This window comes from Pyrus communis, chromosome 5 (assembly GCF_041283825.1).
Source record: "Pyrus communis isolate YQ-2024b chromosome 5, ASM4128382v1, whole genome shotgun sequence".
In the NCBI taxonomy this organism is placed as follows: domain Eukaryota; kingdom Viridiplantae; phylum Streptophyta; class Magnoliopsida; order Rosales; family Rosaceae; genus Pyrus; species Pyrus communis.
The window spans coordinates 14864881-14878357 of record NC_142569.1 but is presented as its reverse complement, the minus strand read 5'-3'; the positions used below and the strand labels follow the sequence as shown (position 1 = coordinate 14878357).

Below are 13477 nucleotides of genomic sequence, written 5' to 3'. Positions count from 1 at the left end.
AAAAAACATTACCCAAAAAAACTTGAAAATATTATTTGTTAAATTAATCTCTGGCTAATCACTAAAAAAATAAAAATAAAGATTCCCTAATATAAAGAATGTAAACTGACAGATGGGCATTATATGGATTGTCAAATTGGTCATAGTTTTATCATTAAAAATATAAATTGTCCAGTTAGCCTTGATTTTATCTATCTTTTAAGTATTTTATTCAATTTTCTGTTCTTTCTCCGTGCCCTAGTGTAGTTTTATCACACTTCTATATTTTATTATGTTTTTCTCTTTCTCTGTTCCACTCTTCCATTTGAACTCGCACCTCTCCCTGTCACTCACTCTCTTTACCGTTTCAATTTCTTTCTCAGAAAACCAAATCGTGGTCTTCCTATTCCACACGATCCGAATCATAGGGAGCTAAGAATATAATCATTCACTACTAGATTACATAAGATTTGGAATCTGTCTTTCCAATGTTATCAAGAAATTAAGCGTAGAACTTAGCTTGAAAGTATGCCAGAAAAATAAGTGGTAGACTGCCCTTATAGTTAGTGCATTTCTATTCAACTCAATATATTTTGAGTTAACACTTTCATTTTTCTTTATTATAAATTAGTGTAGAATATTGCTTGTTACCACTACCAATCTTATCAACATATTATAGTGAAATCAAACATTATATCTTAATGAAATCAAACTATATGGATCTTAATGGCATGTGTTATAGAATATATTAAGCCGTTCATGTAGTTATAATACACAAAAAAAAAAAATTATTTTCTATGTCTCAATGTTCAGTAGTTCACTCTTCTTTCTTCTTTGCAGCAAAAAAGATGATTTTCTTGTACCATGCACAAAAATTTTAGAAATGAATCAAAACTTTCTTGCTGGACTCACTTTTAGGGCGAGTCCGGCTAGCATTCTCCTTTCAAAATGGTCTTCCCAACAAGGCCATCATCGGATCTGATCATCAAGCTTCATTTTTGGTTGAGGTCAATATTCATCATTGAGCGCTACTTGGTAATGCTTAATGGGCTGGGCTCCTTATAGTCAGTGGCAGTTTTGAAACATCACAACAATACAATGGACGTGTCTAAGGTGCGGACAACAATCTGATGGCTGAGATTTGGCGAGCTCCCTGTAGAACCGGATTCAATCTGCTACATCATCTGCTCAAACGGGTTTGGTTCCTCAAATAGAATGTCTGCAGCTTTAACCACTCTCTCTTCGCTCGTTCGCCCGCCAAGATCGAGTACTACCGTACCAGCACCTCTCTCGGCTCTTCGGTCTCGATGCTTTCCTCTTCTCCCTCGAAATTTCTCCATCCTCTCTCACTTCTCCCTCGTGTTCCTTGCTTGCTTCTCACTCTTTTGTCTTTCTCTCTCAACCCTCTACTCTACATCACATCCTCTCAACGGGAAACCTCTGTCGAATTCGCACCGTTGCTGGTCTACATCGCGCCCTCAAGGAGTCCTCTATCTTCAAGTTCAAGTCATGTGCTGTCGTTCTCTTCATTGTCTTTGGGCTGCTGAACTCGCTGTTCGAGGGGAAGGCAGTGGGTAAATTACCTTTCAAGCCTGTTAGAACGGAAAATTTCAGGTACTCCAATTTTCCACCAACAAGTAATCTTGAACACATTGAGAAGCCTTGAACACAATCTTTGCTCACCATCAATGAGGGAGGAGGAGACCTGAAAAAATACTTCCACCGCTCAAGTCAATAATTATTCACAATGCTTATAAAATATAGAACAATCCTATACTTCTCTCCTCTTCCTTTTTTCCATGTTGATGGGATTATTGCCTTTTTATAGGCATTCAAGCCTTGGGCTCCAAGTTCCACTCTCCTTCTATTACTCCATGTTCCATGAAGTGGGTATTATGTTGCTTGATTGTAGCTCTACTCCTCATGTTTGGTGTGCTAGTGGCTTGTTTAGTGGAGGAATCATTTTTGGCTCCCACATTGCCCCCTTTTTTCTCTACAAACACATATCATTTAGGGTTTGTAGAGGAAAAATATTTTTTGCAAAAATTCATTCAACTTGATATTTCATCATGAGTTTTGCCTTCAGCTATGATCATATGGTTTTCAACCATAAATTTGGCTTACGGCCATGGTCATATTAGTCTTTGACCTTTAGTCTATAGCCTTCAGCTCTTATCAGTCTAGGTATTCTACCCACGGTCTCATGATCTTCGATCACCGATTTATGTGGTAAGGGTATGCCCCTTGAGTAATTGAAATTTGAACAACATTAATATTACTAATGAGCATGTGTAAAATAGAAATTCTTATCTGTCGGACAACTTCGTTGATGTCGAAACAATTTCAATGCATTTTCTTTGCTTACAAGCGTGCCCTTTTTTTCTCATCAAGGAAATTTGGAGGTTTTCGATTCCGATAGAAGTCGAAGTTTGAATATGCCCCTCACTTGGAAGCCTCTTATTGTCACAAAACCTGCCATCATCATGTGGCGAACATCTCCATCTATTCGGCTCCTTCAAGCCCTTATAAATTCACTGTTGAAGATCAATACCAGCCCAATTGGTGTTTATGTTGAAGTGTAATCTTGCCTTGGCCCAAGATGGATCTAGCCCATGGACAAAGAAAGATCCATACGCATGCTAGAGAATTCTAGCAAAGTTCAAGTTGGTGGAAGAGTCTAGAAGAATGGTGAGGTTTCCACCAACATGCAAGATTTGTGTAGATAATTCTAGCTTAGGAAGTTAGTGGAATTATCTAGATATCTCTAGCATGATGTTTCCATGCTTCTCCAAGGTTCCATCCATGCCTATAAAAGGAGAAGGCATCCACACCATTTGTATCAACAACCAACCAACCAAGTAAGCTTGTAATCAAGCAAGCAACCAAGTGAGAGTGAGAAGAAAGAGTAGTCTTGTAAGAGTGTGAGTGGTTTAGAGTTTATCTCTAGAATGTAAATGGGTGTCATAGCTTCTCAAGAGTGTCCTTGATAGTTTGTGTTGTAATATTTTGTGTGTGTAATACAAGTAATTTGTTTACTTGTGTTGTCTCTCTAACACTTGTGTTAGAGTTGTGTACTCTAAATTTCTTCATCAACAATTGGTATCAGAGCGGTACGATCGGGGACCGTCTCTAGTGAAGCTTTCGAGAATTGTGAGAAGTTTAGTACTTCGCAAGATTATTGGTTAATCTTGTTTGGCTTACCGCAGCTCTGCAGACACGATGGGAGATCTTCAAGTTGTTGGAGGAATCAAGAAGTTGAACAATAAAAATTACAACATGTGGGCGATTTTTATGGCGTCTTACCTACAAGGCCAAGATCTTTGGGATGTCGTCGGCGGTAATGAAGTTATGCAGTAGGATGAAGACACCAGTGACGCTCTGCGGAAGTGGAAGATCAAGGCAGGTAAGGCAATGTTCGATTTGAAAACCACAGTTGAAGATGACATGTTGGAGCATATACGGAAGGCCAAGACACCAAAATAAGCATGGGACACCTTCACCATACTCTTTTCAAAGAGGAACAATACAAGACTGCAACTTCTCGAGAATGAGCTATTATCAGTGGCCCAAAGGGACATGACGATTGCACAGTATTTCCACAAGGTAAAGTCTATTTGCCGTGAAATTTCTGAATTAGATCCTAGTGCTGCCATTGTAGAATCCAGGATAAAAAGAATAATTATCCATTGATTGAGACCCGAATATCGAGGCTTCGTTGCCGCTGTACAAAGATGGCCGACCCAACCATCACTTGTTGAGTTTGAGAATTTGCTTGCCGATCAAGAAGCTTTGGCAAAGCAAATGGGAGGGGTCTTGTCAAAAGGTGAGGAAGAAGCGCTCTACACCAAAAGTAAAGGTAGCTTTAAGCAGCGTGCTGGTGGTGGATCTAAAAGAAATGGTGACAAGGAAAAAGGTCATCAAGGAGGAGGAACTTCTCGACTAGGTAGAGCTCCGAAGTATCACGACAATCGTGGTCAGTCCCAGAATAATAAAAGATTTGAGGGAAAGTGCTATAATTGTGGAAAGAAGGGCCACATGGCGAAGGATTGCTGGTTCAAAAGGCCTGCAGAAAGTAACATCGCCAACTCAGAGAAGAAAAGTGAAGATGATTAGGACGTCGTTGCATCTCTAACCCTAGAGGAAGAATAGGACGTTGAAGCATCCGTTGCTATAGAGAAGCAAAAGTCAGCTCTCACAGCAATAAGTTCGGAGTCGATTGACTACCAAAATGATTGGATCTTGGATTCAAGTTGCTCAAACCATATGACAGGTGATGAGAAAAAGTTACAAAGTCTGACTGAGTACAAAGGAGGTCGCTTAGTGGTGACGGCTAACGACTCAAGGCTACCGATTGCTCACATCGGTAAGACAGTAAATGAGCCCCGATACAACACTAATCATGTGCCGCTTTAAGACGTCTACCATGTTCTAGGTATGAAGAAAAATCTGCTTTCAGTGCCGCAACTGACATCATTAGGAAATTATGTCTTGTTTTGATCCACGAGATGTAAAGGTGTATCGACACCTCAAGATCTTAAGGATGCCAACAATGGAGGGATGACGACTGCACTCAGATTATGTAATGTTAGCAAAAACTGCATACGTAAACAAGACAAGGAAGAACAAGACAACATATTTATGGCACATGAGATTGGGTCACGTTAGCTATCACAAGCTAAATGTGATGATGAAGAAGTCAATGCTTAAGGGGTTACCTCAGCTTGACGTGAGAACAGACACGGTTTGTGCAAGATGCTAGTATGGTAAAGCACATCAACTACCATACGAAGAGTCGAAGTTTAAAGCGAAAGAGTTGTTGGAGTTGGTTCATTCCGATGTGTTCGGGCCCATCAAGCAACCATCGATAAGTGGGATGCGATACATGGTGACATTCATTGATGACTTCTCGAGGTATATGTGGGTTTTCTTTATGAAAGAAAAATTTTCAAAATTTTCAAAATTTAAAGAGTTTAAGGAGACAGTTGAAGGAGAAGTAGGAAAGAAGATCTGTTGCATACGCACGGATAATGGCAGAGAATATACCTCGAATGAGTTTTCCCAGTATCTACGAGAATGTAGAATACGTCACTAGTTCACCTGTGCCAATACACCACAACAGAATGGTGTAGCGGAAAGAAAGAATTGACATCTTGCAGAGATATGTCGAAGTATGCTCCATGCCAAGAATGTACCAGGAAGGTTTTGGGCCGAAGTAATGAGAACTGTAGCTTATGTGATCAACAGGCTTCCTCAACCCAAATTAGAATTTGTCTCACCCTTTGAGAAACTATGGGATATGAAACCTACAGTTAGTTACTTTCGAGTCTTTGGCTGTGTGTGCTACGTATTTGTTCCAAGTCATTTACGTAGCAAGTTTGACAAGAAGGTAGTCTGATGTATCTTTGTGGGATATGACAACCAAAGAAAAGGGTGGAAATGTTGTGATCCTACGAATGGAAGGTGTTACATATCACGAGATGTGGTGTTTAATGAAGCACCTTCTTGGTGGTCCTCAGAAAAGGAGGTGTTGCCTGATTCAAGAGAGATAGAAGATAAGTTGCAGCAAAATATGGGGGAGTAAACTGTTCGAATCCAGTCGAGACTAGATGAATCTGAGGATTCACTTAATGGTGATGGTGTTGAGCAAGCAGTGCCCCAAAACCCTTGGCAAGATGGCATATATCAACAACCAGAAGAAGATAGACCTAGTGAAGTGGAAGTATCAACTCCACATTCACAACTAAGGAGGTCAACAAGAATCAGGAAGCAAAATCCTAAATATGCCAACGCAACCATAGAAGAAGAAGCAGCTGAACTTGAGTGGCTCAAAGTTGGGAGAAGAGATCACTGCAGCGGAGCTAAATCAAGCTTGGAATCTAATGCCAAAGCGAAGAGATGTGAAACCCATATCATGAAAATGGGTGTGCATGAAAAAGCTTCATCGTCAACTCGACATGGAGGAAAGAATGAGCTGGTGTTAAGGGGGAGTGTTGAAGATCAACACCAGCCCAATTGGTGTTTATGTTGAAGTGTAATCTTGCCTTGACCCAAGATGGATCCAACCCATGGACAAAGAAAGATCCATACACATGCTAGAGAATTCTAGCAAAGTTCAAGTTGGTGAAAGAGTCTAGAAGAATGGTGAGGTTTCCACCAACATGCAAGATTTGTGTAGATAATTCTAGCTTAGGAATTTAGTGGAATTTAGGGGTGGGCACTTAGAACCGAAAACCGAAATCGAAACACGAATCGAATTGGACCGTACCGAACGGATTGGTTTTGCAGTTTTGATACGGTTTCGGTTTTAAAACCAAACCGCGGCAAAGAAAACAGTTTGGTTTTGGTTTTGGGTTTTCAAAACCGCACCGAAACCAAAACCGCACCATATATTGAATGTTATGTTTTAATTAGTTCAACTACACTAGTCATCCAATTTTGCACCACTATTCAAGTCCATCCAATTTTCCCTCTACATATACTTATTCATACTGAATTTCTTCTCGTTTTCCAGAAAGAGAATGGACATTCTTCCCTTCCTACTCCATCTCAGCAGTCAATTACTGAGGGCACCAACTCTAGTGTGATTATGGAGCCTGATGTCGACAGGGATTTGCTTCCTTGTCTTATTAAGGTACATACATTTTTATACTTTTTTTTTTGTTTCACATTTTTCCCTTGGTGTAGGTACCACGTCTCCATTGTTTTATTCACAGGAAACTTGCAGTTCACGACTTCCTTCCTTGTTCCCCTACAATCACAGGAAACTTGGAGTTCTATGCCTGTCTGCGTGTGTATATGCAAACCTGGGATCTCTAAATTTCCGCACTTCCGCATCCTTCCCTTAATTACTTAGATATTGTGTTTGGCAATGCTATTATTGTCTACCTTATAGCCAAAGCCCAACGTGGTGAAAGAGATCAGGGAATCTCTCTTGAGGCATCTTACAACTGTTCTTGGTAATGATGGCATAGCTGCTACTTTCATGCTGTTGCATCTCATGTCCACGGTAAATGGTCCTTCTCATATCAAACTTTTCGGTGTTGGATCCACATGATGATACTATTTTTGTTCATCATGTCGTTTGATTTCGTGTCTTATTTCAATCTCTCAAATGACATCTCTCCTCATCTCCTTTACTTATGAGGTATATGATTTAATCTCTTTTTGATAGTTTTATTCTAGAGTTGAAACTGTAGTTGTGGGGAAGCCTTCACTAAATCTTACTTGTTTAAGCAAAGAAAGTGCACCCGTGTATGGTACTCGGATTGGCCTTGCTCTCAAGAATATTTTACCTTTCACACAATTTATATCCCTAACAGTGGATTATGCAGTTTTGCTGCTGTTTTTTACTGCATTTTTTTTTTTTTCATTTTTGCTGCTGTTTTTGTTGCAGTTTGGCTGCATTGTTATTGCTGTTTTTGCTGCATGTTCATTAATTCATATATGAGGAAAATAAGACCGTCTTATGCGTAAGTAAGTGTATATTTTAAATTTTACATTTTTTTCTAAAAAACCGAACCAAAACCGTTTGAAACCGCACCGAACCGAACCAAACGGTTTGGTTTCATTTCGGTTTTGGCTTCAAAACCGCACCGCAAGGGATGGTGGCTTATTACTCAATCATAGGCTTGATTTCTGATGACAAGAGGCGCAACTACACCTCCTTGCGTCTCTGTAGCCTCATCGGTGCTTCTCGACAAGCCAAAAACATAATAAATTTCAAAGTACGACGTGTCAAGCAAGCCACTCAATGTTCAAACATTATCTATGCATCATGCCAAACCAAAACCAAAATAAAATCACAAAGTGTCAAGCAAGCTCCTCAATGGTTCAAACAATGCCCATAAACATGCCAAACTAAGAATGAGGCATGATAAATTACAACATACCATTGAAGCCGAAAAATGAACCCAATCAAATAGATTGTGCCATCCTATCCTATCCAAGCAAATCACCAAGTATAAGAACACTCCTAATCTACCACAACAACTATCACTGTTATTAAACACCATTTTCCAATTCAGATGACGACTAAAATAAGAGATACAAATACAAGTTCGTGATTCGTAAATGTTAAGTCAATGCACATGCTTAAATGTTAAGTTTCCAACTACCAAAATCATGAACGAAAGTAGAAAATGGGGCACATGGTATGGGGCCTCCCTTTAATTACGCGCTTTTCGTACATGTAAATTTTCTCAACTAGTCAGTCACCAATTTCTCTTAAGAAATTTCGAAGCACTTTTGATTGAATACCTTTTTATAATTTTTGAAAAAAAAAAAGAATTTTATATTACAAAATCATAGAGGGCTAAGAATATAGTAGTTCACTACTAGATAAAAGTCAAACTGCTTATCTTACCGACACCGTTCACTCATCTATCCATTTTGTTCGTTCATGATTATGTTGATTTTTTTTTCCAGGTTAAATGTGTTTTATTCATGTGGTTAAGACTGGTGTATTCAAGTCCCGCAGCAATGCGCATGCATTTTTACTAGTAATTCCTAAAAAAATAAAAACAAGTGAATTTCACACTACAAAATCATATAGGGCTAGAAATATAGTTCTTCACTATTGGAAATTGTCATTTGTAATTGTCTTTTTAAGCACAAGTGACAAATTAACCTATTAGATTATTAATGGGTAACAATTAAGAGTCTAAAACTTATTTAGTTTGATTTCACCGTAATAAAGTATACACGATCATCACTACTACCAATCTCATCTTCATATTATGATGAATTCAAACATTATATTAAAGTTAAATTAAACTAAACTGATCTTAAGAATTATCCATTAACAATTGATTTGCCATGTCTATTTTCGAGGCTATCAGGAGATTACAAGAGAGTCCAGAATTCTGCCTAAAATTATGTGCCTTGGCCCAAGTTAGAGATGATGATACACCATCTATCTCTTTAGGCACTAAACTAAGCAAGGACAGAGGTAGAAATTGGGAAGCAAGGGAGGGGAGAGTAGTTGCCGAGATTAGATCAGATTTAAGTTCTGCAATTGTATTATTTGACTTGACTTGACAACTTGCACAAAGTTAATGAAAATTTTATGGTGCTCCGGGTACGAAGCCTCCAAGAAAATATCCAAAGAGATGATGAAAAAATGAAATAAAATGAATGAGAAAGACAAATTAAGGGCACGTCATCATCATCATTTCATAACCTTTATTTAAATAAATAAACAAGCACCAAACCCCATGCGGATTTTAAAACTTTGTTAAACGTGTAGGATATGTTAATATTTATTTACATCTTTATGTTCAATAAGGAACAAATGATACGTGTCATAGAGTATATTAAGCCATTTGTATAACAATACAAATAAAAATATCTTATTTTTTACGTCCAACTTTTCACATTATTATTTCGTACTTCACTCTTCTTTCTTCTTTGTTGCGAAAAAGATAATTTTCTTGTTCCCATGCATAGAATTTTTAGACATGGATCAAAACTAAAATGCAATATAGAACTACTTTTCACTTGCTTATGGATTGGGTTACACTCTTAAGCTTGAGAAAAGCATTACATGAGCTGAAAAAAACATAGTTAAGAAAAGAAAGAAGCTAGGTACTTTTCTTTCGTTACTGGTTGTGTACTTACTCAGAATACCAATTGAATGAAAATGTATTAAATTCATGAATTGTATGACAAGAAACAACAAATGCAAAGAGGAAGCTGCTTGATTGAACTTACCATTCTTGAACTTGCTACTCTCTTCAGCGCCGTGCAGCCTTCAGCTTCGTGCAGCCTTAAGCTTCAACATTACATTAAGATTGAAGCTGCTTGATTGAACTTACCATTCTTCTCAAGGCGATAGCAATCTCTTATATCCAAGTAAGAAATGTTTTCGTTAGACCACACTGATTCAGGCAACTCCTCTATACCACTGAAATGTAAATCCAAGTATTCAATATTTCCTGGCATCTCTGGAAGATACTTGAGTTTCATGCAGCATGCAAGATCAAGATGAGTAAGCTTGTGGAGATGTTGTGATTCAGGCAACTCCTTTATACCAGCATAATGTAAATCCAAGTATTTAATATTTTTTGGCATCTCTGGAAGATAATTGAGACTGGTGCAGAATCTAAGATGAAGATGAGTAAGCTTGTCAAGATGTTGAAAACACCCAGGAATTTCAACCAAACTTTCACAGCCAGAGAGATTTATGTTCACAATGTTTAGACTCCCAGAGAGATTTGGAACTTCAGTTAGATTTGTAGAGTCATGCAGATCGATCACTTGTAAGTTCACAAGTCTCTGTATCAAGAGTAAATAGAAATATAAAGAATTTAATATAATTTCTACACTTGATTTTATACAAGAATTAAAATAGGCTATAATATAATATACCTTCTCTTCTTTCCAAAGCTTCTTAACTTTGCTATTGGGCATATGAAGCTCAACTAGATTTTCCGGAGAAAATTTGACGGCAAATATTCCAGTGGATATCCCCACCACTCAAGATAACGAAGAGAATTGGGAAGGTCAATAGAAGCGTTGAATTTGTAGCCACCATACACAACTAGTAATCTTAGGTTAGACATCACTTTGAAGTCTACATGTTTCAATGGTCGCTCTGCAATGTTATACGAAGTAAGGAATATGGCTTCAACATTTGAAGTTTCCTGACAATAAGAAGAAAGTTTAAATGTGAATATATGTATGTGTTTTCAACATGTTAAAATGTAATGCGCACTTGGAAAAGGAATTCTACAATGTTACATAATAATTTAGTATTTGCGATGGTAATGATGTACAAGTCTAGTAAAATATCCAACATAATTGTATCCTCCTCTACTTGTCTTAAAAAAAAAAACATTTGTTCATATTCCAAAGACTTCCTAACACAATAAAAATTCAATCAAATTAAATTTTTCTTTTTATTTTTTGTTTTTTTATTTATTTAAGGAATCTGATTTCTTTTTATAAATGCAAAAACACTACTCTTACCATCTAATTATACCGTCAATTGTACAGTCTCTATTAATCTCTAATAAAGATGAGACTCATATGTGTTTTTTCTACAAAAAGAAAAGAAAAAAAAAATTGAGTGCATTTGACTCTTACCGTGTTACTTTTCAATACATGATAAACATCCTCATCGTTGAACAACCTACTCCGCTTACTAGGATCTTCAATGCATTGTTCCTGAACAATTGTCCTTCCCATTTCTTCAAGGAGATCATGCATCTCGATGGTTTCCCGTCCCCATCTTGAACCAATTGATATGAAAGACATATCAATGAGAATTCTAATTCCGACCGTCGCAGAGAATCCACGAACATCTAACAATTGTTTTACCTCATCCACACCATGCCCTTTATGAAAACATGCTATATCCAAAAATATCTCCTTCTCATTTCTTCCCAATCCATCATAACTTAGTCTCAACACTCTCTGGATATTTTCATTGGGAAATTGTTTCAGTTTGTCCAATTCATCTTCCAGGTCTTCTTTGCTCTTGCAATTTAGGAATGAGGACCCCAGAAGTATAAGAGCTAAAGGAATGCCTCCGGCATAATGCATCGCCTTTTCTGCCAACCCCTTATAATCTGTTATATGAGAATTCTTGAAAGCACGCGAACAAAAGAGCTAAAGAGCGTCATCAGGTTTTAATCTCCCAACCTCGTAGATTTTATCATCTTCAACAGTTTGCCTAAGTGTGCCTCTATTTCTACTTGTGATAATGATTCTACTTCCATTGCCAAACCGAAGACGATTGCCAACTAAACCTTCCATTTGCATTGAATCACTCACATCATCAAGAACAATGAGGACCTTTGTACGGCTAAGCCTATCTCGAACAAAAGTTGATCCTATGGATAGACCTTCTTCCTTTAATATCTGACTGAGAAGTGTATTTTGCAAGTGTTGTAGCCCATCTTTTTGTTCTCTCTCCCTAACATTTCTAAGAAAACAACATGCTTCGAATTTAGAAGAGAGTTTATTGAACATGGCTTCAGCAAGGGTGGTCTTGCCCATACCACCCATTCCCCAAATACCAGCACTGATGCAAACATCCTGTGAATGAATGTCTAATAGCGATTCAATTTGCTCGATGCGGCTTTCAATTCCAACCAAGCCCTCTAAATCGCATGATGATTCATGACACAATTTGGTCAAAATATCCTCTACAACTTTCTTAACCAAATCAGCATCTGTCCTGGCATATATATGTATAATTATGTAGGAAAGTAATAGTTAGTCTTAAATCTATATACCTTACAAAATCTTAGCACAAATAAAATCGACAAAAGTTTAAAGAAAATTTAAAATTTTGTACAAGTTAAAGAATTAGTTAGTTACCCATAATTTTTTGAATCAAAGCCAGATGTATTTGCTGCATTTGTCAAAGCATCCCTCCACTTGCGCACCTTGCCGATACTGTTCTCGAAACGTTGTTTACAGTTAATTTGGGGCATTGTCATTCATGGTTTATAAGAAGAATAACTGCAAACCGATTTGTATGCACATGATTCATACGTGGAGAAGAATCCTTTAACTATCTTTTCATCCATATTTCATTCACAACTTAATTTACTTGCTACCATTTAATTTTGTTTTCATTAAATTCGTCCAAAATCTTCCCCCCCCCCCCCCCTCATTGTTTTAATGTTAGTTTAACTTAGTTTTCAGTTTTATAAGTTTAATTTGTGTTGATTAGCATCCCTTTTAATCCTCGGAATAAAATGACTCCTATTTACTCGTACTACAATTGCATAATTTATAGGGTTTAATTTGTGTGTTAGTTTCTACCACATCATATACCTTACAAAATCTTAGCACAAATAAAATCGACACAAGTTAAAAGAAAATTTAAAATTTTATACAAGTTAAAGAATTAGTTAGTTACCCATACTTTTTTGAATCAAAGCCAGATGTATTTGCTGCATTTGTCAAAGCATCCATCCACTTGCGCACCTTGCCGATACTGTTCTCGAAACGTTGTTCAAGTTGATCAAGTGCATAACTCCCCCGTTGTTTTCGTACATCCGATGGAAGGGTGTCGTAAAAAATGGGTATAACCAACTGGCCATGGTTTTCCTTGCATTCTAGGATATGCACAAGCTCATCCAAACACCATGGGGAAGAAGCGTAATTTTTTGAGAAAATGATCACCGAAAGCCGTGATTTTTCGATTGCTTTGAGAAGGGCAGGTGCGATTTCATCTCCTCTCTTAAGCTTGTCATCAACGTAGGTTGTGATTTTTTTCTCAAGTAAGGCAGCGTGAAGATGGCTGGTAAAAGTACGGCGGGTGTCCTCACCTCTGAAACTAATAAACACATCGTACTTTTTTGTGACAGCAGCATCAGCAGGAGCGGCAGCGGATGAAGAAGAAAAAGAAGAAGAAGCCATATTCATAACCTCTAGTTTTCAGATCCAGGGAGTTGTTGCAGAGAGATTACTTGTTAATTGGAGAGAGAGAGAGAGAGAGAGAGAGAGAGAGAGAGAGAGAGAGAAACTAGTTTACAAATAAGGATAC

The 13477-nt window shown here is 37.6% G+C and overlaps 1 protein-coding gene across 4 annotated transcripts in view; it reads right to left on the bottom strand.

Annotated features, from left to right (window-relative positions):
* LOC137722102 (disease resistance protein Roq1) overlaps positions 1-13477 on the bottom strand; it is a 53001-nt gene extending 39524 nt beyond the window's left edge. For all 4 annotated transcript variants that reach the window (XM_088694535.1, XM_088694537.1, XM_088694536.1 and 1 more), the window contains exons 1-2: positions 12848-13477; positions 12301-12378 (exon numbers count right to left, since the gene is read on the bottom strand). In XM_088694535.1, the coding sequence (XP_088550661.1) occupies positions 12301-12378; positions 12848-13356 (587 nt within the window). In that variant the 5' untranslated portion in view covers positions 13357-13477. The remainder of the gene's footprint in view (positions 1-12300; positions 12379-12847) is intronic.